The sequence below is a fragment of the Pseudorca crassidens genome, chromosome 20, assembly GCF_039906515.1.
Source record: "Pseudorca crassidens isolate mPseCra1 chromosome 20, mPseCra1.hap1, whole genome shotgun sequence".
Lineage (NCBI taxonomy): Eukaryota > Metazoa > Chordata > Mammalia > Artiodactyla > Delphinidae > Pseudorca > Pseudorca crassidens.
Genome location: NC_090315.1, coordinates 35456648 through 35483205, shown reverse-complemented (window position 1 = coordinate 35483205; position 26558 = coordinate 35456648). Strand labels below are relative to the sequence as shown.

The window sequence follows — 26558 nt, the reverse complement described above, 5'->3', positions numbered from 1 at the left end:
AGCCCAGCGCTCTAGTGCCACGTATGCCCAGAGCATGAGACCCCAAGAGCTAGAGCGGGTGGCTGCGTTGGGAAAGAGAGAAATGGCTGTGTAGGCAGTGCTAGCATTCCTCCTGCTGGTCGCCCAGCAGGTGCAGTCCTGGAGGCAGAGCCTCTCCATCTGGTGTGTCATATCCACAGACAGGCGACCACAGCATCACCAGACAAGGTTTTGGACCCAGTGACTTCTGACATTGGCCAACAGGGCCCCCTGGTGTGAAGCCTGGGAAAGGCGCTCGCTTCGTGAGTGGTCTCCCACTTGGCCTGACAGGACAGGTCAAGGGCAATGGTGATTTTCGACGACTGCGACAGCTAACAAAACAAACAGGAAGGAAACTGAAATGGGAAGCCTGACAAAAGACTTGTATAATTTATACCAATTTATAAATACTTTAGGTGCCCACCAACTCCAAGAGAACAGACAAACAAGCTTGGGATTTAGAACCCACACCCTCACGCCTACCAGGTGAAATTCAATCCTGCCCAGTCATCAAATAGCCAGATCACTGGAACTCAGATGGAGGGGAAAGAGGTGCTCTCCTCCCACCTCCAGGAAGCCCTGTGGCCCCAGCTGCTGGTCTTAATGGCCTATGGGGGTCTGGGGAACACTGGAAGAGGAGCCTCTGGAAAGGACTGGACTTCCTGATCTTTGGGAAGGGTGGACTTGGAGTTAGAGTCATCATAATTTGGGGGTTAAAGGAAAAGAGGCCTCAGTTACAGGCTGGTGAGGTCTCACACACTGGGTGGGTCTCTAAGCGCTGGGCTGGGGACCCCCGGCCAAGGCTGACCCTCTCCCGGAGGAAGGAAGCAGGGCCCAGCAGGTGTTTCAAGGGCAGGCCCAGGCCGGGGTGGGGATCCCCACCCCACTATGACCTCGTCCTCCCTGGTGCCATTGAATCTGCATAAAGCTCTGGGATTAGGCAGGACCAGAGCCATCTGTCACCATGTCACAGATGTGGAAACCAAGGGTCAGTGAGAAATGACAGGCCCAAGGTCAGACAGTGAAACTCAGAGAAAGGCATTGAAACGTGGCCTCCTGACTCCCAGGCCAGTGCTCTGGCCATAGGCCTGGCCAGCTGGGCCCAGGCACCAGGGACAAGTTTGCTGCCCCCAGGTGGGGCTGGACCTGCCCCAGAGCAGAATGCCTGGGGACGGAGAGCAACACGCTGCCCTCTGGGCCTGGGGAAGGCATGGAGGTGGAAAAGGCCCCCTGGAGGTGACAGTGGCCTCTGGTGTCCAGCAGCTGGCCTGCCATCTTCTCGAGTGGAAGCCAGGGCCTCCGGCTGCAGGCAGCCAGAGAAGCTGGGGGCTCCAGGCCAGGAGGTCCAGACAGTCCAGACTACTGCACCATCTGGGAGGAGCTGAATGCCTCCATCTCTGCCTCTGAGTGGCGCCTCTGGGAGCAGAACCACAGGAAGAGGAAGAAACCTGCATGGAAAAGACTGGTTAGTGGAAGCGCCTCAGGAACAGCGTGGGGCCTCCTCCAAGATCCAGGCACCTCCTTGGCTGGGGTGAGTGGGGCCTCCCTGAGGCCCAGCAGTAATTCTCAGAAGCCCTTCCTGTTGGAGGCCAGAAGGGACCGGGCGTAGGAGCTGGAGGACCAGCCACCGCTAGCCCATAGGCTGCCTTTGTGCAAATTACAAGGTGGCGCCCCCTCCTATGGGCGTGCGTAGCCCCAAACCAGCTTGTCAGGGCCCAGATTTCAGCCCCTGACTCACCCCCTCAACCTGGAGCCCTTCAGTAGTAAACATGTAGCAGCTGTACACTACCCCCCTGGGGTTTCCTCCAGGTCAACCACAGGCCCTACCGTAGAGCGAATTGAAGGTGGTGAAGAGGAAGAGCTGGGGCAGCAGGAAGACACCAAAGGAGAAGAAGGCCAAGATCCAGGTGGTGCCCAGCAGCACGGTGAGGCCCAGCACGGTGACGGTATCCCAGCAGGCCCGGGGGCCCAGCGCCTTCTCCTGCGCCCGCAGTCTGTGCAGGACCCGTAGCGCCCAGGCCAGCACCACCAGGTTGAAAAGGGATGTGAGGCCACCAGAGCCCATAACCAGGATACCGTGCACCCAGGCGTCCCGCACCCAGCATCTGCAGGGGAGGGGCGAAGCGCTGGGGTTGGTGTGGCTCCCAAGACGTGAACCCGGTCCGGTCTTCCGGCTCAGACCCGTCATTTCTTGCCTGACTGCACAGGTGGTGATGTCCTGGGCTCAGCTTTCCAGCCAGGCCACCAGGTAGGACCCACCTGCCACCTCAGCCCCATGCCTGAAGCCTCTGCATGCCTCCTTTACCCTCTCTTACCCACCTGAAAACTCTCTCTCTCCTCCCTTGAACATCTAACCCTTCCCCCTTCCACGCCCAGCCCAACTGTCAACTTATAAGGTACTGATTACATCATTGGTCCATGGTCCTCTTTGCTGGAAATTTCTCCTTCCACCCACCACATGATTATCAACATCTCAACCCCATCTTCGTGCAGCGGTGCCAGGAGCCCCTCCCCACCTGGACTGGGCCACCGGCCCTTCCCTGAGCTGCTGCAACTCACAGCTTGGTGGAGGGGCGCTCTCCATGTGTGGACTGAGGAGCCGGGGGAGCAGCAGGAAAACTCCACCGAGGGCAGAGAGGAGGGCAGAGAGATCCCTGACAGTGGCCCCAGCCCTGGTCCTAGACCCTCCGTGAGGTCTTCACGGCCTCTGCTTCCCCCAAACACCTTCAAGGCAGGTGCTGCCTTTTACGCCATCAGGTCACGTGATTTCCGTGAATCAGCCATGCGACCCTCATGGTGACCCTATGAGGCTTAGAAACGCACACCTGCCTAAGGTGGGACTTGAAGCCCCGCGGTCTAAGCACAGAGCCTGAGCCCCTAACTGTCACGATCACCTGCTCGGGCTCCTTTCACTGCAGTCACAGAGTCCTTGAACATGATTTTGGGGGTTCACCCAAGTGGATGTGGACCACACCCAAGTGTGGTGGTGGACCATTCCTTTTCACTGCCAGATGATTTGTCTGACAGGGGTGGCTCTATCGCATGTACTAGTCCGGTGTCCTGTCAGTGGGCACTGGAGTTATTTTCAAGGTTTTTAAAAATCGCTGTTAAAGAAGATGTGCTATATACATACACACACACATAAACTCAATGGAGTATTATTCAGTCATAAAAAGAAGGAAATCTTGCCATTTGCGACAGCATGGATGGACCTTGAGATCATTATGCTAAGCGAAATAAGTCAAAGAAAGACAAATACCGTATTATCTCACTTACTTGTGGAATCTAAAACAAACAAACAAAAAAACAAGTTCATAGATACAGAAAAGAGATTGGTGGTTGCCAGAGGCCAGGGAGGGGGGGACAGGGTGCAAAACGGGTGAAGGGGGTCAAAAGTTGCAAACTTCCAGTTGTAAAATAAGTAAGTCCTGGGGATGTCATGTACAGCATGGTGACTACAGTTAACAATACTGTATTGCATAATTGAAAGTTGCGAAGAGAGTAGATCTTAAAAGTTCTCATCACAAGAAAAATCAATTCTGTATGTCTGGTGACAGATGTTAACTGGACTTATTGTCACGGTCATTTGGCAATATATACAACCAAATCGTTATGTCGCACACCTGAGATTAATGAAGTGTTATATGTCAATTATACTTCAATTTAAAAAATAAAACAAAAAATGTAAAAGAATTTTTAAAAAAGACATATATATGTAGTAAGGGTTTTTTAAATGCAGGAGAATAAAAGTCACAAAGTCCAGGGTGAGAGGGGAGAGGGAGAGGTGAGGAAGACCGGGAAGGAGATGGTTCTTCGCGCGGGAGCTCGCTAACATCCCTGCATTAACGTGCTTCCTGTTCTGTGGAAGCATCACTGCAGTTCTTTTGCCATGTCACGTGTTATACAATAAAAACACACGTTTAAAGAGTCCTAAGTCACACTTGCTCTGAGAAAACACCCCCACCCTCACAGAGAGGAATTAACCCCATCTTAGCCTCACTCCGTGCCCAGAGCCCTCACTTCCCAGAGACTGGGATGGGCAGTGGTTGGGGGCCAGGCTCTAGAGCCAAGTCCCAGCTCTGCCCTCAACTGGCTGGGTCTCCTTGGCCAGGGTTCTTCAGCTGCCTGTGCCTCAGTTTCCCCAACTGTAAACGAGGGCTGACAATGGGGCCTGCTCCTTGCTGTGAGGATTCAGAGCCAGCCCTCAGCCGTCCTGAGCTGGTGTCAGCCAGGAGAGGGAAAAAGGCCAGACGGCCAACTGCTGGTGATGGGTCTGCAGGGGGTTGTTAAGCTACTCCCTCTATGTTGACTGTTAGAAACATTTCATCAAAAGAAAGAGGTTAACGTCCGAGGGCACGGGAAGGGGCGACAGAGTCTGTCCCCCAAACCGCCTTGCGCCCCCTCCCCACATACACTCTGAGCACGGTGCCTGTGGTGTCCCAATCCCCACAACACTCTCTTCTCTGACTAGGAGGTTTGGAGGGCTGGCAGTGCCATGCCAGGCACAGGTCAGGGGGGCCACAGCCAAGCGCCTGAGCGAAGCACGGAGGTGAGGAGAGAGAAGAGCCAGGCACAGGCTGAGCTCCACCGCACGGCCTGAGAGCCAGAGGGGCGCTGGCCGCCAGCGGCCGGGAGGGGCAAAGGCCCCCCTGCCCCGGCCTGGCCTTGGAGGCCCATGTGCTTCCTAGAACTAGCATAGAGAGTGAACCCGTCCTGCAGGAGACCTTAGGGATCCAGCAGAAGGGGCGTGGCAAAGACCCCTGGAAACCACGCCCCGTGTAAGCAGTAGTCCCCTCCCTGCCCTGCAGTCAGTGTCCCGCCTACAAGGCACCCCGTCTAGAGTCCCAGGACTAGAGCCAGGGAGCCTGCCGCAGCCGTGAGCGCACTCACATGGACGTGTTCTGGGAGCCCGTGCTGTTCCCCTGGCTGTCGGAGAGCGGGATCCTGTAGGGTCCGTAAACTGAGCTCTTGACGGCAAGAAGGAGCAGTACCAGGAAGGCCGGGACCCCTGAGGGGTGGGACAGAGGCTCAGTATCTGTCAGGAGACCCCAGAGATGGGCTGGTCATGGGTTCCTGGGGCTGCTAAAACAGGATTCCACCGGGCAAGCAGAGGGTGGGGGGAGGGGAGGGAAAGAGATCGCTCTGAGTCCCCAGCCGCTGTCACGTGGTCCAGCCTCAGAGCAATTAGCCTGGTGGTCTTGGAGAAGGCTGATATGAATGAGGGCTGTAGGGTGGAACAGTAGCGGCAGTAGTAGTGGTCACACTGGGAGGTGATGGCTGGAAGGTAATGGGAGAGAGGGTTTGGGAACCGGTGAGGAAAGAGATAATGAAGACAGGGGCTAGGATGGTGATAGAGACGCCGATGATGGTGGTACCAGAGATGGTGGTGAACATAAGGCTGAGGATGGTGGAGGTGACGGTGGTGTTGGAAGTGGTGGTGATATAGATGCTTTGGAGGTGGAAGTGGTGATAAGAATAGTCATGTAGGAAGCGGCGGTGGGTGCTGGCAGGGGTGGTGACCAGTGGTCATGGCAGTGGAGGAGAAAGAGGACAGGAGGGGACAGACGCCCAGTCTGGCTGGAAGCCTCAGGAAGCAAGCGAGAGGGAGACCGTGCTTACCCCAGCCCAGGGCACAGAGCTTGAGCACATATCGGCGGATGTAGATGTTGTAGACGCGCCCAAGTAGGAGGTAGAGGTTGAAGCCTTCAATGGCCATCCAGGTGAAGCAGCTGAGCAGCGCGTAGTGCAGGGTGGCAGCCAGTGCCACGCATGCTGACTCAGGCACGGGGGGCACGGCCGGCACTGGGCTCAGCAGGAAGGCGACATTGAGGAGCAGCACCGAGGCGTGCAGGTTCACGTGGATGCACGTAATGGAATCACTCGGCTTCCTGCGGGTGGGGGCGTGGCCCTCCGTGACCGGACGTCACCAGGCAGCGCCACCCCCTGGGCTCATAGACACGTAATGACTGAGACACAGGTCGAGAGGGGCAGGGACCCAACAACAGCCACACGCAAGGAGGCTGGTCTCCTGCTTCCCAGCCTCTGCACTCTGGAAAAGCCCACCTGACTCTGGGGGCCCAAGTAGGAAAGAAGGAGGGGTGCTGAGCAGCAGTGGGTGGGCTGGCCCAGCACGAGGGCAGGGGAATACCTGGCAAGGAGGTGCAGCAGGACAGTGAGCAGCGAGGCCACGATGGAGATGCTGCAGCCCACCAGGGAGATGTATGTGAGGGGCGCCAGCAGCTCTGCAGGGACCGGGGCCTGGGAGAGTTGCTGTGGGAGGGAAGGGGAGCCAGAAGCATGGAAATGCCCTCCACTGCCTAAATCAAAGACACCTGCCAAGACCTCAGCTTCAAGCCCCCCTACCCTACAATCCTAGCCGTGGTCCTGACTTGAAAACAGCAGACACAGCGGCTTTTCTGCCTCCCAACTCCCATCTCCCCTTCCTCCCCTCCCTCACTCCCGCACGTGGGTGGACCCTCCACTTCTCCTACTATGTGTAGTCAGGTGCACCAGGCCTGGCCTATCAGAGCCTTCCCTCCTCCTGCCCACAGTGATTGGTTAAGGGATGGGCATGGGACACACTCTAGGCCTGTGGGACTCAATCCTATGGCTTTGGCTGGCAGAATTCGGTGAGAGAGCTCTCGTTCTACTGACCTGAACCTAGTAGGACATAAAACAGGAAATGCCAGCAGCCATATTATAAGCCCATGGGGAGATCCTGTCTGAGAACTAAGCTAACACAAAGCAAGAACGATTGAGAGACTGAGATAGAGTCCTATCTTGGTGACATTGAGCCCCTAGAGCAAGACATGCCTGAAGCCTAACCCAGCCTTTTCGGGAACATGAACCCATAAGGTGTTCTGGTTTTTTTTTTTTTCCTTAAGCCCATTTGAGTTGGATTTTCTGCCCCCTGCACCAGCTTTTGCCTTTCTCCTCTGTCCTGGATAGGGGGCCCTCTGCAGCTCTGAGCACCCTCACCCAGGCTAGATGCACACATACCATGAGAACAGCAAAGTAGGTGAGGTGGTTGCAGCGGCAGAGCACCTGGGAGGGTGAGGGCTGCTCTGTGCGACAGCCCTCAGTGCTCCAGGCCCCCCAGTGGTGCTTGCTGGCTCCCTCCTTCCAGAAGACACAGGTCACCGTGTAGCCTTCCTAAGGGGAGATGCTGGAATTGGGTGCATCCAGGGGGTGGAGGGGAGGGCCATGGATCAGGGAGGGTCTGGTAATTATGGGGGCCGAAGGTGACTCAGCTGCACCCTTGTCAACATTTTACCAGGCACGGGCTGGGCTTTGGCATCAGACAGACCAGATTCCAGCCCCACCTCCCCAACGGACTCTGAGAGTGACCTGGGAAAGTCACAGAGGTTCTCTGAGCCTCAGTTTATGCATCTGCAAAATGCGATCATTTATACTCAAGTCACAAGGATGGTGGAATAATCAAAGGCAATGAGAAATCTTGAGTGCCCAGCTCTGGCCAATACAGTAGGTGCCTATAATCAATGTCCGCTTTCCCCTCCTCCCCATGGGGAACAATGACAGTCCAGACCCATCCCAGTGGGGGAGAGAGAGAGTCATCTACAGACAGCCCTGACGCCAAGCCCTGTGGGTGGAAAGGTGAGGGAAATGAAACGGGCACTCCATGGAAGACCATGGAGGAAAAGGCAGAGGAGTCCTGAGAAGGGAAGGGACAGCTGGGGCACTGAGGCCTTAGAGGACACATCAGATTTCAACAGAAGTGGAGCAAGGATGTAACAGGGGCAAAAGCCCAGAAGAATGAAAGGAAAGGACAGTGGAGAAATTGGGAGTGCAGAGCGGTCCTGATGAGGCTGACAGAAGATATGGCCAGACTCTGGGGCTTTTCGGGAATGCCATCAGGGCTTGTGCCCACCCAGCAGCCCTTCTTCCTTCTTTCGGCATCAATATCTGTAGTTTCCTTGGGGACCCATCCCTCTCCCAATGACGGGTCAAATGAATCCAGCCCAGTCCCTGGGCCATGTGACCCAGGTCTGGCCAATCTACATGTTCCATCCCCCTGGGCACAGTGATGGGTTAGGGATGGATGACACATGACCCAGCTGGATCTTTAGAATCCGTTATGGGATCCTGGTTTGCACTGGCAAGAAAGAGCCTGCTGAGAAGAGGGGAAGGAGGTCCAGCACTTCAGCTGCCACCTTGCCACAGAGTGGAAAGCCAAGGCAGGAAACCATTGTTGAGAGATGGAGACTGATCCATTATGGCATCATATCTGTGCCTGAAGCTAGAACAGCCCTGGACACTTCACGTACATGAGCCAATAAGCTGGCTTGAGTTGGTTTTCTATCATGTGCAATTCAAAGAATCCTGATGAATGCAGTGTGTCAAAGCTTCTCTCTCATTTCTTTGGCAGGAATTTTCAAAGTATGATAGATTTAAAGCAGCTTGTTTCTAAGATAGTTCCACAAGTCTGGGTTTGATCAAACCAGTGTTCGACAGGACAGCCACAAGGGGGTAGGGGTGGGGTGGACGTGGGGGTGGCCCCAACAATACCAGGCTTTGGTTGTGCCAGAAGCTGATGTTCACCGGCTCACGGAGGTTGCTCACTTGTCCATGGCTCAGCTGGGCCCCCAGAACATAGTTATTGAGCACAGATGAATTGATGTCTTTCTGGAAGGGCAACAGAAGAAGCACTGACTGGAGGGGACATGAGGAGACCCTGGATGAGGTCCAAGAGTCCCCATTCTCCAGCCCCTCCTCCCCGGATGAGAACAAGCAGCATGGCTTTCACTTGTACAGCTGTGCCAGCCTCACAGCCTTTGCGTATGCTGCCCCCTCCACCTGGAACCCTGTCTTCTCACTACCACCACCATCACCTCCCATTTGTTAAATGAATTCCAGCCTCATACCCTCCATGTCACCCTACCCTAACTCACTTTCAAAGCCAAGGTTAAAAGACACCTCCTCCAGAAGCCCTCCAGGACTGCTCATTGGGAGCCATCCTGACCCCACCCTGACTCATCCATCCCTTTGAATCTCTATGGTTATAATCAACCTCAAGCTAAAATTAAGTCTCTAAGGTCCTGGTCTAACTGTTGAGATAGAGAGCTCTCTGAGGACAAAGATCTTGTGACCTACTTGTCTATCTCCCATCTAGGGAGAGGCACACAAACAGTAGACTTCTTAGGTCTCGTTTGCACATTATAATCATGCCTCCCTTCCATTTTGCTAAAACAGAGGCCCAGAGAGGGGCACTGATTGACTGAAGTTGCACAGTAGGCTGGTCCCTGCCCAGAGGCCAGGAGGTGGCATGCATGCCTGCAGTGACCCCCCAAGAAGGAGCCCACATCCACCCTGCTTGGCCTACTAGCAGGCCCTGACCTGAAAAAAGCGGGCGTTGGAGAAGTAGATGCAGATGAGAGTCAGCTCCCTGGGGCGCACCCTGCAGGCATCATGAGTCAGCTCAGCTGGGAACTGCATGGCGAGTGGGACCTGGGCCTGTGGAGAGCCAGAGATAGGCTGCACCTGGTGTCCGAAGCCTCCAGACCCACCACAACACCTTCACTGCTCCCCACTCCCCAGGAAGCCCTCCCAGCCTTGCCCCGAGCCTCTCCTACCTTGGAGCCTCCGCCCACAGAACCCTCTCCTGCCAGGCTGCACCTCCACCCAAACTTCCCCCGATCTCAGGCCTTCCCTTCAGGCTGTTCTGGTCTTGAATTTGGGTTATTTATTCCACTCAGCTGGGTCCCTGAAGATGGAGGGGATGGATCCCCCAGCACCCAGGTATTCAGCAGGAATCATACCAGGGCCCTCAAAGGTGTCCCGTTCCCCTGGCCTCTCCCACGACTGCCTCACCCCAGGAACCTGCAAAAGCAGGAAGAGGACACTGCCCCTGAGGGGCCACAAGCACCCCCTTTCCATCATTCACATGAAGAACGTCAGCCCCATTTTACAGAGGCGGCAACTCACAGCTATTAAGGCAGAGCCCTGATTGGTGGGAAGGTGGGCGATGGACCCTGGGGAAAGTCCAGACCTTAAACCCCCGGAGGATTTCTGGGGTAGAGGCTCTGGCCACCCCCAATCCCTGGCCACCTCTGACCTGGGGGACCTGCTGCAGAGCAGCACTTCCCAGTGAGAGGCCAGTGAAGTTGCAGCCCAGCTTGAAGGCTAGTGTCTGGATGGTATGCGTCCGCAAAGTGAGGTTATGGCCCCCAAAGCTGGCATTGAGTAGCCTTGACTCTAGGCCATGGATGAGCCTGAAAGTGAGAGAGGTGGCCAGAGCCCGGGGTAAGGATGGAGGTGAGTGGCACTCTCCACAGCCTCCCCCATCCCACACCCGTCACTCCCACCTCTAGACCTCTGCATAGTGTTCCTGGCACACTCTCACCTCCCCACCCCACCCATCTCCTTCCATTAACTCTTGTTTGGGTTCCAGTTTGTTGACACCTCCTCCAGGAAGCCTTCCCTGGCAGCTCCCCACTGACTGAAGTGCTCCACAGCCCTATGATTCCCTGGTCAGTCATCAGCATTGGCCTCTTACCCTGAGCTACTAGGCTTTTGGGTCACAGACTCTGGAGAGCCCAGCCCAAGTCTTGGAGCCCCTTCCCAGAAAAATGCATGGAGACCCGTGATTCTGCGCCTGGTTTCATGGCATCCATGGTTAAGGGCCCCCAACCAGACAGTAAACTCAATGAGAACAGGGATGTGTCTATCCCACGTCTCCAGAGCTTGGTGCCGGGCACACAGTAGCTACTCAATAAATGAGTGTTGAATAAATGAATTAACAGTCTACCCTGGACCAACCCTGGGCCATGGATTCAAGGTGCAAGCTGGGGGTGGAGGCACAGCTGACTCTGGGAGGGAGAGGAGGGACACCCAACTCACTCAGCAAAAGAAGTGAGCCTCCGGCTCCTGGCTGCCGTCTCCATTCTCTTCATCCAGCGCAGGATTTCTTGGGATGCCTCTGTGAGGAGAGAGTCAGACATCCGCCTCAGTCTCTGTCTGCAGCTGCCCCGCCTCCCGCCCCACGGCCTCTGGGCCTTCCGCCCCAGCCTCCTGCTGCCCCAGGAGGCCTAAGTGCCCCTTTTCAATCTCCCTTGGTTTGAGGCCTCCCCGCTTCACATCACAGCCAGGGGTCCAGGCTAGGATGGCCCTTGCAGCTCAGCGGAGCCCTCTTACCCTCTGTTCTGCTCTGAAACATCAAGAGGCACAGGCAGAGGAAAAGGGCCCCGCAGCGATCCATGTCCTGTACCGAGTCTCCTCCAAGAACTGGCTCCCGCCCTGGAAAAGGTGCATGTCTTTGTCACCTCGGTGAAAGAGCCACCTCTAACGCTAGGCATCTGGCACACCCCAAGAATAGGACGCGCAGCATCTTATTTGATCCTCACCACTCCTGCATCTCACAGATGAGGAAACCGTGGCTCAGCGAGCAAGGCGTCTTGCTTTGCGTGAGGCTGCCTGAAGCCATGTCTCTGTTACTCCAGAGTCCTTGATCATTTGCAGCTCTGCCTGAGACACATCCTCCTCCCAAAACATGGTATCTCTGGGGGCCTCCCCGGGGCTCTGATCTTACCCAGGGGAACATTGGGAGTTGCTTGTCATTAATCCTGTCCAGCCCTGTCGTTCACCCACCATGTGACTTCGGGCAAGAATCTGTCCCTCTCTGATTAAACTACCAGCAGCAGCAGCTGGGGGAATCCGAAAGTTGGAGCAGAGAAAAAGACGAGAACTAAGAGTTTCAGGAGAAGGCTGGTTTTGATGACAATCGTGGGAGGTCAGAGGCCACCAAGAATCACAGCAGCTGGATGACATCAGGAAAACCACTGCCTTTGTCCACAAAGAATTCCCCCAAAGCCCATTTTAAAGTATAATGGGATTTGAACATATTGTTAAGTACTGTATTCAACACTTGCTTTGCAACCTTCTCTTCATTTTCACTTATTTTTGTGACTGCCAGGATCTATGGTAGCTGTTAGTTATGAATGAAGATGTCAGGTTCAAATTTGTGAAAATAAATCCAATGTTTTGGTTTAAAAAAAAAAAAAGAATCTGTCCCTCTCTGCCCTCATTTCCCTCGGTTTTAAAATTAACTAATAGGGACTTCCCTGGTGGCACAGTGATTAAGAATCCGCCCGCCGATGCAGGGGACGTGGGTTTGATCCCTGGTCCAGGAAGATCCCACATACCGCAGAGCAACTAGGCCTGTGCGCCACAGCTACTGAGCCTGTGCTCTAGAGCCCAGGAGCCACAACTACTGAGCCTGCATGTCACAACTATTGAGCCCAGGTGCCACAACTACTGAAGCTCGCGCAACTAGAGCCCGTGCTCCACAACGAGAAGCCACTGCAATGAGAAGCCCACGCACCGCAAGGAAGAGTAGCCCCCGCTCACCGCAACTAGAGAAAGCCCGTGTGCAGCAATGAAGACCCAATGCAGCCAAAAATAAATAAATAAATTTATTTTTTTAACGTTAAAATGAACTAATAAACTTCTGCTTAAACATAGCAAATTTATGCCTACCCCCGAAACTCCACTAAAATGAGAGTGAATGAATAAAACAGACACAAAGCCACAAAAGACAGAACAATGGGAAAGAAGACAACAGCAGATGAGAGATATCAGTGAAACCTTGGAGGCCGCAAAGCAGGTGGCCACCTGCTTAAAAAAACAAAAGTTAGCAGACCATAAGACGTTGAACCCAAGCGCTTGCAGTAAGGAGAGGTGAATACAGCGGGTGGGGGGATCGGGGAGGGGACACGGGGAAGACAGCTAGGTCAAGCCTCACCACTGTGGGAGCACTTGAGCGCTGGAAGCATCGGGAACCTCTGAAGGTGGGATGAAGGGTGAGGCTAAAAACGGGGGCCTGCTGGTTGTGAGTTTTTAAAATGACCAGCTGGGTCCCCAGATCTCCTTTGCCACCTGGAGCATCCAGGAACCTTCCTCACCACCCTTGCATCCTCAACCCTACCCTCCAACACAAAGTACATTCCCTGCAGACAGTGCACCAGAGAGAATCTGCAAGGTGCCGTTCTGGTACAGGAAAATTAAGCCATATCCCCTCCCCACCTCCTCCTCCAATCAGCTTCCAGAAGACTGCCAGCAGCCAGGCAATGATGCTCCGAGGCAGGAGAAAATTCTTCTCTGCAGAACTGACCGTTCTAAGAAAAGTATCCTGTAGCTACTGACATTTTGGTGCTCCTTGATAAAACAGCCAGGACCAAGCTTACGGTGAAGCCTCACCAGTCACCAAGCCCTACCAGGCACTTAAGTGTTTTTGTTTGTTTTTTTTAACGCACACAACATAGTTTATTTATTTTCAATTAATTTAATTTATTTATTTATTTTTGGCTGCATTGGGTCTTCATTGGTGCGCACTGGCTTTCTCTAGTTGTGGCGAGCGGGGGCTTCTCTTTGCAGTGGCTTCTCTTGTTGCAGAACTTCATAGCAGCCTTATTCGCAATAGCCCCAAATTGGAAACAATTCCAATGTGCCTTCAATGGGTGAATGGTTACACAACCTCAGGTACATCTGTACCATGAACTACAACTCAGCAATTAGAAAAATATACTGTTTCTCGCAACTTGGATGGGTCTCAAGGGAAAGCCAATCTCGAAATGTTGCATACAGTATGATTTGATTTATATGACATTCTTGAAATAACAAAATTATAGAGACGGAGAACAGATTAGTGGTTGCCAACAGTTAGGGATGGGGGTGTTTCTGTAAAGGAGCAGCACTAGGGAGCCTTGTGGTGATGGGACAGTTTTGTATCTTCATTGTGATGGTGGTGACAAGAATCTACACGTCATAAAATTGCACAGAACTAAGCACACACACACACACACATAAATCAGTGCATAAAAACTGATGAAATTGAATAAAGGCTGTGAATTGTACCAAAGTCAATTTCCTGGTTTTGATATTGTACCTCAGGTGTGAAAGATGTTACCATTGAAGAAGACCGGATGAAACGCACACAAAACCTTTTTTGCAACTTCCTGTGAATTTTTCATTGTTTCAAAATTAAAAGTTAAAAAAATACAGTACGATGGATTGCCATTTCACTATTAAGAATTACGATGCAAATAGCCACATAAAAGAGGAGCACAGCATACCATTGAGAGGAAAGAACAGGTTAAAAATAACACATATAATATAACACATATAAATAAATAAATAAATAAAAGAGAATAAAGACTTCGGAGTCATAGAGTGCTGGGTTCTTATTTATTTGGCTATTAGGTTATTTACTTGGCTGTGTTACCTTGGGCAATTCACTTACCCTCTCAGAGCCTCAGCGACTAAAGGAAAAGATTTGGGGGGACAAAGGAAACCACTGAATGAAACCATTTGGAATGTTTCAGGTGAGAAAACTGAGAACCCGAGAGTGTAGGAAAGACCCCCTCACAGTACGAAGGGGGAAACTGAGGCCCAGACAGTGATGTGGATTTGACCTCCAGGGTCTGGACCCTAAGACGGGGTCCCCAGGCCCTTGGCCATGCTTCTGCCAGCCATACACAGAGGGAAGAGGAGCTTAACCCCACCCTGCAACTGGGGAAATTAAGGCCAAAGCAGAAGTGACACCCTCCCCACCAAGCACCCAAAGAGAAGCTGTGGTTTCCACCCCCTTTCCCAGGAGCAACCACAATCTTCACTTCTGCTTGCAACCTCCAACATCCCCCGCCTCATCTTTTCAGAGAGACCACCACTCACCATTACCTCACACCTTCAGCCATCTCCATCTTTTTGCGATTTGCTATTTGGGGTCCTCTAGAAAACAGAAATCCCTTACCTGACTCTCAAGAAGGTTCCATTGACCGTGGCAAAACTGAATACCACACAAGGGTTTTCCCGGGGTTCTTCAGCAGGCCAGTGGGCAGCTGAAACGCAAACCCAGACTCCAAGTCAAGTGCTCTCTCCCACAATGCGCTGCAGCCTCCTAAAGATGGCCTGGTGGCTGAGTTGCTGCATGGATGAGGCGACAAGTGGAGAGCAGAACAGAGCCTTCAGAAGATGTAAATTCGATAACTAGTTCCAGTATTCAGCACTTGAGGTCTGACCTTAGGCAAGGAACTTGACCTTTCTGTGCTTCAGGTTTTCTCATCTGTAAAATGAGGCCAAGGTCATCTATTTCCCAGGGAGAGAGACTCAGACAACCATTTCCATGATCCACACTCCAGGGAATCTAAGGCTCTGACCCAAGGTTGCCAGCCAGGACTACACTCGGCGGGAGAGCTCGGAAGCCCTGCCTTCCTATCCAGAGCTGGCTGTGCCCACCCTCTCCCCAACAGCACCAGGCTCCACTGGGCCACTGCATTCCTGGATAGGGCCCCGCCTGCCCCTCCCAGCAACTGCTCTTGCCAACCAAAGGCTGAAGTCCCTACTTCTGGCCTCCCCCTGGCCTGGGTGAAAAGTGAACCTGTGGTCTCTGCAGGAAAGTCCTGACAGGTGCCATTATCAGCCCCATTTCACAGGCAGGGAAAAGGAGGCTCCACCAGCACCCAACAGGGGGTCTGTGACCCAGCCAGGTCCAGAGCCTTTGCCTGAGAACACACTGTCCCCAGGCTCCCTTCCAGGTCACTCAGAGGAACCGCATCTGCTCTGATTCGCCCAACATAAACTCTGTGCCAGGCCCTCACCCCTGTCACCTGAGGTGCAGGTTACTGGACTAGCCCCATTTTACAGATGAGGAAACTCAGGTGCAGAAAAGCAAAGTTCAATAACTTGCACCAGTCCACATGGGGTAGGGGGGTGGGGGGGATAAATATTTGAACCCAGCACCCAACCACTCCTTAATTTAAATGCCTTTTTTCAAAAACATAGATCTGTACATTCCTGAGATTTGGGGTTGTCATCAGGGGCCCAGGAACTGGTGAAGGGAATGAAGGTGAGTCCCCACCTTGCGGCTCCACGGATGTCACCAGTCCAGCAACCACCCAGGTAGGGGTGTGCCCAGTGCCTGCTAGGGAACCCAAGGGTCAGGACAGAATCTGGAGGGAGTGGGGCATGGAAAGACCCAGACCGAGGGGCTGACCTGTGCAGCTGCTGTTGTCTCACCGCCGTCTCGCCGCCTTCTGCACGAAGAAGGGGAAGTTGGGGACCTCTGTGCTGCGGGCAGGCGACCTCCCTGCCCCTGCACTGCTCTCTGCTCTCTTCACCCAACAGCTGCACTGCACGCTCCCATTTCCCTTCTTCTGTCACTGGAAGAAGGCTATTTGTTACTTCTGAGCTGATAGCCACTCCCAGCTCACCCCTTGATCTCACCCCCTCAGGGCCTGCAGCACTTCCTTCGGGCAGCTGCACATTTGCAGAGATGCTGGGCGTCCGTGGGGAGAGGGAGGAGGGCTGGCCAATGTGGCATCCAGCGGGGTCCAAGACCCACTCAGCTCTGTGCCCTTGGACAAGAGACGTCACCTTTCTTGGCCTCAGTTTCCCCTTGTGTAGGAAAGGGAGAATGATCCCTGCCTGACCTAACGATCAATGAGATGGATGATGGCAAGGACCTCAGGCAAGGGCTGGGTCACGCTGCCTGGGTTCAAATCCCAGGCCCACCATTTCCTGGCTGGGTAACTTTGGGCACGTGACGGAAATTCTCTGAACCTCAGTTTCCCCTCTGTAAAATGGAGACAATGACAGTACCACTTCATGGGGTGGTGTGGGGCTTATCAAGGGTAATGCTGCAGAGTCAGCGGAAGTGCTCCGTGAAGCCCTCAGGTTTCACAGATGGGGTGCCTGAGGCCTTGGGAGGACAAGAGTTACCCAGTGCAGAGCCCTTTGGAGAAAGGGCTCACTGGGAGCAGAGCTCAGAAAACATGGCCAGAACTGTGAGGCTGGAAGGCCGGCCAGCTTCTCCTTGAGCCAGGGGTCTGGACCAGCCTGTCCTACATCAGTCACCTCGTCCACAGAACCCTAAGCAACAGGGGGAAGTGTCTGTGTGTGTTGGTGGGGAGACAGGGTGCTCTCTTTTGCCAGGGCCCCAGCCAGACTCCCTGGGAAAATTCTGACTCAAGAATGTGCTTTTCTACCCCCAGGGCTGTGATGGGGATGCAGCAACAGGGAGAAAGAAGCAGGTCCCAACATGGTCTCCCTCTTCTCTGCCCCAACACTGGAGGCCTTGCTGTATCTGCTCAAGCACAGCCCACAGGTAGCTCAGGTGGCCTCTGTGCGGGGAAGGAGGGGAGCTGCTCCTTGCAGGGCAGGGAGATTTAGGGGAGGCGCAGGCCCACCCCAGCTGCAGTGCAAAGACTTTGCAGGGACACTGTGTGTCTGTGCCCTGACCACTCGGCCACACTCCTGCTGGGTGACTTAGACAAACTCTTGCCCTCCTCCACACTTTGGTTTTCTGTGGCCATGATGAAGCCCTTGACCTCTAGGCCCTTCCTTCCTTTCCAAGGTCTCCTGGCCACCTCTAGGGTTACAACACCAGCAGCTGCTCTCAGGGCCCAGGAGGAAGCCCTGCTCACCCCAAAAGCCCCTCTATTTTCCATCCTGGATCTGTGCTAGCCTTACTATGCACCGCCTCAATTGGGGGTGCCAGTTACATAACCCTGCCCTCCAGATCCTGGAACTCACTGCCAAGACACTCCCCAGCTCAAAAGCCAGCAGTGGCTCCCATTGTCTTCACGGTCTAGCCCCATCCAACTTCTACTTCCAGCCAGTTCGGGATGTGCTTGCCATGTTCATCCCCATCTCCCTGCTCTGTTCCTGCTCTGACACACACATACCTGGGTGGCACGCTAGCTCCTCTCCATCCCTTAGGGCCCAGTCCTGCCTACTCTGGGAAGCCTTTTCTGACTCCAATTCCTCTATAAAACATTCCAGATGCTTCCGCTTTAGGAGGTGTGTCAGGTCCTTGTTCAGTCCCCCTGGCAGGGAGGAAGGCAAGCCACTTCCCACTCCCCAGCCTGGGAGAGCCACACCCCAGCCCTAGTGAAGTGTCTCTCCACATGGGGGCTGCTCCCCCGGTGATCTGTGAGAGGGCAGTAAGTGGCACCCCGGACAGGCCTTTAGATAAACTACTGAGTCACACCATGAAAAAGTCATTTACTTTTCAGTCTTTCTCGATCCCGGTGGCAACCAGAAGCGCCCATGTAGAACTAAATTGTCTCTAACCTCTTTCTACCACTGCCTTCTGTCCTTTTGATTTTCATTCTTCAAACTTCTATTGGACATAGAAAACAAGACACCTGATTTTTAGTGATTTTTTATGGTGGCAAAATATGCAAGAAATTTACCATTTTAGCCATTTTTAAGTATACGGTTCAGTGGCATTAAGTACATTCATATTGCAACCATGGCCACCTTTCATCTTCAGAGTTTTTCCACCTCCAGAAACTGAAACGCTGCACCCATTAAACGCTAACTCCCCATTCCCCACTCCCTACAGCCCCTAGTAACCACCACTCTACTTTCTGTCTCTGTTTGGCTCTAGGAACCTCATTTAAACGGAATCATACAATATTTGTCCTTTTGTGACTGGCTTGTTTCACTTAACATGATGTCCTTATGGTCAATCCATGCTGTAGCATATGTCAGAATTTCCTTTCTTCTTAAGGCTGAATAATATTCCTTTGAATGTATAGAGCACATTTTGTTTATCCATTCATCCACCGACAGACACTTGGGTTGCTTCTACCTTCTGGGTATTATGAATAATGCTCCTATGAACATGGGTGTACAAATTGTATCCCTTTTTAACAGAGAGAAAGTTTCTAGCTAGACTAGACTGATGATGTTGTTTATTTACATGATGTTTATTTTTATGACTTTCTTCTAGTTACAGCACCTGATAACACATTTCCTATTTAGCCTAAAATACACGTCTGTCCTGAAAAAAGTGAAATGATTTAAAGAAAAACACTAAGTAAATAATAGCACAAGTGCTATATGTTGATGGCAAAAAGTGGCGGCAGAGACACAGGCCAGAGAACTGCGGAAGTGTGGGAAATACTAACACAAGCCTCAATCAAAACCCTCCTGTGCTAAATTGGGGAAAGAAACCCCTCAGGGGCCACTGGGAGGCTGACACCAGATTAGCGCTGCATCCAGAAGACTGCCAGGAGGGGTGGTTTTAGCAACAGGAATGAGAATGGGAAAACTGAAAGTCAGATCTGGGCTCTGAGACCTCCCAGCCGTGTGACCTGAGTCTGTCACCGGGCTTCTGATCTGAGGATCACATTTCTCACTGTGAGATGGTGGTAACAACACCCAGCTCATAGGAGGGCTATAAGACTGAGTTAATTCATGTGAACTCCCAAGCCTATGGTCAACACACAGCTAGGGTCTATGAGCGGGCAGTTCTCACCTCACCCCCTGCAAGAGACACCCCAGGACAGTATATTTATTTCTTTTCTTGAGAGAGAGCCCTATTGTGATGATGTTATAATTGGAGCTTAGGTTCATCATCAACTCAGCCTCCTCCACCTTCACTATCTGTATCCCCACCTCCAGAAAACTCTGGTAAAGAACTCTAGACTCTTGGTCATGGCTGTCCTTACTGGCTGTGAAACTTTGGGTAAGGCTGAGCCAAGAGCCTCAATGAGCATTTCCCCAAGTTTAAAATGGGGATGTTCCAGTCCTCTGAGTACTCAATATCTGAATCTCTCAGGTCCAAAATACACACAGTAAGCAAAGGCCAGCCACTGCAACATTTACAGGTTAGTTCCCTCTCAACCACCACATATCCCCACCCAAATCAGTCCCTAGCTGACTGTCAGATGCTATTAACATTTAACCACGCAAATACAAAGCAAATGGTTATGAGTGAAACTGCAAATCTTGCAAAAAGCGTGAGATTTCATGAAGTTGATGGAAGTGATGCCGTGGAAATGGAGCAGCAGCTGACCACAGAGGAAGAGAACTTCTGTAAGAGAAATGACCAAGAACTTCCAGAGAGAACTGTTTGACTATCAAAGGATTCACAGTGAGCCTTGGGAGTGAAACCCCAAATACTTCTGCAAAAACTGATCCTCTTGCTGCAAAGAGCCAATACTTTGTTCATTCTAACGCATGCATGATTGCAACCATAATCTAAATACAGGCATACCTTGGAGATATTTCAGGTTCGGTTCCAAGTCACCACAGTAAATCAAATATTGCAGTAAGTCGAGTCACACGAATTTTTTGGTTTCCCAGTGCCTGTAAAAGTTATGTTTACACTATACTGTAGTCTAGTAAGTGTTCAATAGCATTATGTCTAAAAAAATCTTTTTAACTTAAAAATCTTTATTGCTAAAAAATGCTAACCATCATCTGAGCTTTCAGCAAGTCATAACCTTTTTGCTGGTGGAAGGTCTGAAATATTTTGAGGGTTATCAAACGGTGACACAGAGACTCGAATTAAGCACATGCCGTTGGTGCCAACAGACTCGCTCTAGACAGGGTTGCCACAAACCTTCAATTTGTTAAAACAAAACATCTTGTGAAGGGCAATAAAAAGAGATGTGTCTCTACTGTTAATTACCGGTTCAAACTAATTTATCTTCTTCATTTTTAGTTTCTTTTCCCATGTAAAGTCCCAATACAGCAATATACCTCTCTGAACTTCTGGTCCTCTTTTTAGACGGATTCACCTCAGTGGCCTTCCAGCGGACAGGATGTGGTAAGAACAGGGCCGCCAGGCGCCCGCCTCCCCATCTCGCCAAAACCGAAAACACTCACTCGCAAGGGAGGAAGTCCCAAAGTGGCAGGGCGCACGCAAGGGCCCCAGAAGGTAATTGCCCGGGACCGCCCCGTCAACTGCAGCCCTACCCTTCGCAGGAAGTACCCTGGCACATCAGAGAAAACCTCCGCCCGGCGGGCCAAGTGCCCCATCACACTTCTCAACACGCGCGAGGTTACTCTGGCCAACCCTTCTGTTGTACAAAGGGAAAACTGAGGCCGGATGAGGGGCAGGGACTTGCTCCTCCACGTCCACTCGGTGGCAGAGCTGGCACTGGGAAGAATGCAGGTAACAAAAGTGAACACTTGGTAAACACGCTCCACGTGCTGAGCCCGGGACAGGCGGTGCCCACTTCAGCTGCTGGGCGCCTAGTATGTCACTGGCGCAAGGAGAAACCTGAGGCGGGAAAGCCGAGCCCCGCGGGCGCCCCCAGACCATGCCTTCCTTCCCCCCTACTCTCGGCCCCCATGCTGGGGTGGGGCCTATGTCGGGGTCCGGCACGCTCTGTGCTGATCCCGCCGGCTCGGCCCGCGCCCCTCGCCCCAAAGTTAGGTTTGGGTCCCCCACCCCACCAACTAGGACGGCCAGGGTCAGAGCCAGTCCGCAACCCGCCGGGGCCCCACCGCCCCCGCCCCGCCGACTCCTCTCCCTCCCCTCCCCCCGGGAGGGAGGAGGAGACTCCGCGGCCCTCCCTCGGCCCTCCCGGCGGCGGCCGCAGCAAGCCCCGTGCCCGCTCCGCCCATCCGCGGCGGGTCGGACGTCCGGAGCCCGCGGGTCCCCGGCCGAGGTGAGCGGGGCCGCCAATGCAGGAGACCGAAAGCCACTGCGTCCCGGGAACTCCCTCCAGGCCGCGAACTTTCCGCGGGAGGGAAGGGGTTAAGTTGGGGGCGTGTTGGAGTACAGGAGAGAAGCTGGGGCTCTCGCATCCGCAGCAACCCCCAGACTCGGAGCAGAACTTCCTAGCCCCCTCCCCGGGTTCCCCCACCTCCTGGGGCCCGGGCCTCGGGAGTGAAGGGGCTGCGGGAGTTGGGGTAAGGCAGGGCCGCCCTCGGAATGCACTGGGCCGGGGCCGGACGGGAGGGGGGCGCCAGCGGGCGGGGGCGGAATTTGGAACTCTCCCGGGGGACCCAACGTGGTCACCATGGCGAGTGCGGGATGGACGGGCGGCGCGGTCCAATCGGAGCGCGGCGCCACTGCCCCAGGCCTGCGGCGGCTGCCAATAAGGGACCGCGTGGTGGGGTGGGCGGGACCGCGTCTCGAGGGGCCGGGAGACCCTCCTTCCTTAGCCCGCCGCTCGGGTGAGCTGGGAGGCTGGGGAGGGGGCAAGGAAGAGAGGTCTAAGGCGGCTAGCGGTCGTGGGAGGGCAGAAGGGGAATTTCTGGAAGGAGTAGGGGCAGGTGGAACGACGGCTCAGTGCTAGGAGAAGGGAGTGGGCCTCGGTTGACCCACCGTTCTGATTGTACGAACGACTGGTGTCCGGCAAGCCCGTTCCCCATCCGGGGCTTCACTTTTTCTGTCTTAAGTGTCGGTTATGTAGGGCTGTTGTGGAGCTTGGATTAGTTCGTATTGGCGCAGATTTTTCCCACTTGTTGGACAAAGCTTTTAGGTATCTTGTTAGTGCCTCTCCCCATCCTACAAGTAAGGAAACAGCCTCAGAGAGGGCACGGACTTGCAGATAGCACACAGCATAACAGAGGCAGAGATGAGACTCGTGGGAAGTCTGCTGTACAAGAGTGAATAGTTCAAGGAGTTGCTCAGAGGCCCGCGGCAGGGGTCCGCCCCCATGAAAGGCTCCAATCCTCTGCCAGCTATGTTTGGCCACTTGGCCTGATGACTGAGGACCCCACTGTGTAGGTGGTCCCAGGGGCATCTTGCTCCTCAGGTGATCACGACCCAAGAGGGGAGGCATCCCGTCCCAGCATTCTAGCACCCCACCCCCAGCCCTACTTTGCTGCTGGTCCTCTATGTGGATGTGGACCAGTAGCTGTACCTCTGGGTCTCAGTTGGCCCATTTATAAAGAAGGGAGTTCTGATCGGTGATTTAGGATATCTGTGGCTCCTCGATATGAGATGGGGGTACCTGGGAACAGGCCAGGGGTGGCCACCCCCTCGGGCTCCGTTTCAACCTGCAGGCTCCCTCCCTCCTTCTCAGTCCTCTCCTGGAGGTCCAGTGACTGGAGCGTGGGCAGCAGGTCAGAGGGACAGGCGCCCACAGTTTGTGGGCTGACCAGCCTTGGACCCTGCACTTATCCAATCAGGCCGTCCTTTGTGGTTTCCTGCCGGGCTCTGCTCCCTGCCCACAGCCAGGCCTGTGGCCACACGCCAGCCCTAGAGCCCCACCTGAAAGGTTCTGGGAAAACATAGAGGGTTTCTGAGCTAGAGGGAAGAGTAGGGCCACCAGGCGCACCGGCCCCAATCCCCTAAACTGAGCCCCATCTAGGCCTCAGCATTGCTTACTCTCCTCACTAGATATGAGTCATCTAAACATGCTAAGGGCGAAACACAAAGTTGTTCCCCTGTGAGTCAGGCTTCCTCAGATAAAATGCCTGATCCTTGACCTGGCCATGAGATGACCTCTCACTGTGACCTTGGCCTCAGACAGACTCTGACACTTACCTGGCTCAGAGCCTGGCCACAAAGTGACTCCTGATCCTTAGGATGGCTCAACCCTCCCAGGTTATAGGCAACCCTTAACTGTTCATTTTCCATCCATCAACCTGGGAAGCATTTATGCAGCATCTGGGCCCTGTGCTGACAGCCAGCGAGACCAAGATGCCCTTGTGGACTTCACAGTGTGGCAATTGCTGAAGAACAGGGAGGTGCCAGTGCTTTGGGAGCACTAACATACTCTGTATACAAGGTCAGGGAAGGCTACCCAGAGGAGACGTATCCCAAAGTAGGTCTTAAAGGATGCATAGGAGTTTGCTGCTGGAGAAAGAAAGGAGAAACAAACGTTCCAAACAGGTCCATGAGCAGCAGGAACCGCTGGTCACTTTGTGTAGACAGGGCTGGTGAGGGCCTAGCCTGAGGCAAATATCAGATCAAAACATTATGGTTTCTGTCCTATGAGTGGCCAGCCGCTGCCTGGAGCAGTGAGGATGGCTGCAGGGATGGGGTTCAGGGGCTCTGAGTCCCGCGTGGCCCCGCTGCCCAGCTCAGGGGATGTGAAGTCATGGTTCAGCCTTCTGCTCTCCACCCCACCAGTCAACTTGGAGTAAATCTTGTATGCAGGGCCTGTCCTAGTGGCTCTGGGTGGCGCAAATGTCCTACCTGGGTTGGGGGAAGCCTGGACTGCAAGAAGAGAGAGGGCAGCTGGCCAGGTCTGGCTGCGGAAGGTTATGGGGCTCTGCTCCCGGGCAGAGAGTGAGGCTGGGGGGGGCCAAGGTGTTTCCTGGAGGGGTAGAACTGAGCTTGAAGCGTGGGTGGGTTTAGAGGCTGAGGGGGGCATCCCAAGTGGGGGAATAGCCTGGGCACAAACCCTGAGGATTCAAGCAGGAATAGACCCGTCTGGCTGGTGGGAGGCAAGAGAGGGGAGGATGGGTGGGAAAGGCTCTCTGAGCCTGTGGAGGCTGGTCCCTCCTCCACCTAATCCTTGGGAGGTGGTGACACCCTGCAGAAATCAGGAGGCCACCCCACACATATCTGCGCAACCCTGGGGAAGAAGGAGCTGAGCCTGGTGGGGTAGGGCAGCTGGAGCCTGTCTCTACAACCGCAAGCTGAACCTCTGTGTGGCATCAGCTCTCGGTGAGTGTGTACGTTACCAGGGCTTGGTGTGTGTGTGTGTGTGTGTGTGTCCGTCCATGTCCCCAAGGCTGTGTTGTGTGAGTGGGGTGGGGGTAGGGGTGAGGGGAGGCGTTGCTGGGCAGAGTCTAGCTGCCCTTGAGTGTGTGTGCAGGGCTCCTGGTGTGCTGGGGAGTAGGCTTCTCCAGAAAACCGACCTTGGGCTCCCACCCCCGTGCCTTTACATGTGCGCGCACACACACCCTTCAGGGGACCCTGGGCCTGCAGGAGGGAAGGTGGGAGGGCTGTTCAGAGCCCCTCTGTCCCCACTGCTCCCCGCCACCAGCCCCCGGGAGGGGCCGGGCCAGGCTCCTGGGGAGGGGAACAGGAGCTGAGTCTGGAGCCCACCCCTGCCTTTAGTGTGGGCGCCTGGAAGCCATTAGGGGCCGGGGTGGCGCCTGCCCTGCCCCTGCGCGACAGGCTTGGGATTCCTGGAAGGACTGGGCCACCGCTCCCTGCCAAGCCCCGTGCCAGGCCTGGCAGCTCCCAGAGTGTCAGAGAGAATGTGTCAGTGCGCCCCCGCCCCCGCCCCCCTCTCAGTTTAGGGGCTGCAGGACAGGCCCAGCAGACAGGGGCCCGGCCCTGAGCACCCCCTCCTCACCACCCCCCATCCCCCATTCCCAGCACAGCTCTGGTGGGGCTGCCTGGGCTGCCTGCCGGGCTGGCACTCGGGTTTCCTGCCTCCTTCCCCTACCCCGTAGGCTCTCACATTGTTTTTCTTTTCCAAGAGCTTCTCCATGTGGAGCTGGGCCAGGAAAATGGGGCGAGGAGGAGTGTGCGTGTCCGTGTATGTGTTCGTGTGTGTGTGCTTGTCTTAGGGGTGAATATGTATCTTTGCATGTCCCTGTGTATCTATCTTTGTGGGCATGTATATGTCTTCAGGTGTGTCTGTAACTGTATCTACAAGGGAGCGTCTCTCTGTGCATACATACAGTTGTGTGTGCATATGGGGCCATTTCTGAGTGTGCGTGTGTCTGCCCGTGTCTCTGTGTCTATATTTACATGTATGGGATTGCTTGTGTGTCTGCAGTTGTGTGTCTGGGTGTGCACATGTCTGTGAATGCACATGGAATCTAGGCCAGCCACCTCATTGCACAGTTGGAGAGAGTGAGTCACAGTGGGCACTCAGCCTTCCAGGGATCCCGTGGGGAGTCAGGGGTGTACAGGGACCTGGAACCTAGGTCTGTATGGCTGTGTCTGTGTACATAACTTTGTGCAGTTGTTACTGGGGTTGATACATGCATGTTTGTGTGTCTGGAACTATGGGTGGTGACAAGGCATCACCAGTTACTCATATGTCCCAAACTTGGATGATTAAAATGCAAATTCCCAGCCCCACACCTACTGAACATGATTCTCTGGGGGGTGAGGCCCAGGAACTGCATTTTAAGCAAGTGTCCAGGTGAATCTGAAAGACTCCTTGATCTAGAAGCGCTGGCCTCCCTCACCTCTCACCCCAGTTCTACAGGCGGAGAAACTGAGGCCCAGTACATGGGGCAGTGGTTTACATGAGGTTGGTGACAGAGCTGGGCCCAGAACTGGTGCCTGGTGAAGGCAGACAGTAAACAAACAGCAAATGCACTAGAGAAATATAGTAGGATCACTGATCAATGCTGAGGAACTATGACACTGATGGTCATGAATTGAAACTGACACTGGTCCACACAGTGGTGTAAAACCTGCGATGCCTGGTTATACGGGTGAGGGCAGGAGCAGGCAGAGCGGTGGAGGCGACCAGGGTTGGTGTTACCTGCGAGACAAGAACAGGTGAGACAGCTGGGGCACTCAGGGCATTTGTGAGGACGAGGTTGCGACCGTGGCACGTAGCAAGGAGAGAAGGGACGGGGTGGGCAGTGGGGACAGTGAACAGGCAAGGCGATCGGTAGGCTGTAGCTCCTTTGGAGATTGAAGAATTTTTGGTGTTGGATCCCTAGAGGGAGTGAGCTTGGAACTGACTCTTGAGAGAGGTCACAGCTATTGGTAATGACAAAGGTTGTGGCCACTGGCATGATCAGGTTTGTGTTTTAATTTTTTTAATATAAATTTATTTATTTACTTTTGGCTGCGTTGGGTCTTCGTTGCTGCACAGGCTTCTCATTGCAGACTGCTTCTCATTGCAGTCTCTTGT

At 53.9% G+C, this 26558-nt stretch overlaps 2 protein-coding genes across 6 annotated transcripts in view; one reads left to right on the top strand and one right to left on the bottom strand.

The window, feature by feature from the left end:
• Positions 1-1231: 1231 nt before the first annotated feature.
• ADGRG5 (adhesion G protein-coupled receptor G5) lies at positions 1232-21075 on the bottom strand. The gene is made up of 15 exons (XM_067718341.1): positions 20524-21075; positions 20036-20127; positions 16025-16190; positions 14783-15094; positions 11170-11271; positions 10876-10954; positions 10091-10247; positions 9373-9489; positions 8545-8661; positions 7018-7170; positions 6167-6288; positions 5638-5906; positions 4909-5026; positions 1846-2123; positions 1232-1466 (listed from the first exon to the last, which is right to left on the bottom strand). The coding sequence occupies exons 5-15, from the start codon at positions 11231-11233 to the stop codon at positions 1378-1380; spliced, it is 1563 nt and encodes a 520-aa protein (XP_067574442.1). The 5' UTR covers positions 11234-11271; positions 14783-15094; positions 16025-16190; positions 20036-20127; positions 20524-21075; the 3' UTR covers positions 1232-1377.
• Positions 20671-26558, top strand: part of CCDC102A (coiled-coil domain containing 102A) — a 21664-nt gene continuing 15776 nt past the window's right edge. Inside the window, exons 1-2 of one of the 5 annotated variants that reach the window (XM_067718343.1) lie at positions 21423-21437; positions 24267-24394. The gene's annotated coding sequence lies outside the window, so the exon portion shown is untranslated. The other 4 variants (XM_067718344.1, XM_067718346.1, XM_067718342.1 and 1 more) reach the window with 4 other exon arrangements.

What these genes read in the sequence shown, in the direction of transcription:
- ADGRG5 (XM_067718341.1), bottom strand. Translation starts at nt 11,233, where the DNA reads ATGGATCGCTGCGGGGCCCTTTTCCTCTGCCTGTGCCTCTTGATGTTT. An exon ending in CTGCTGCACCTCCTTGCCAG is followed by an intron (nt 5,907 to 6,166) that starts GTATTCCCCTGC and finishes CCCCACCCGCAG; the next exon opens with GAAGCCGAGTGATTCCATTA. An exon ending in CACCTTCAATTCGCTCTACG is followed by an intron (nt 1,467 to 1,845) that starts GTAGGGCCTGTG and finishes TTTTCCATGCAG; the next exon opens with GTTTCTTCCTCTTCCTGTGG.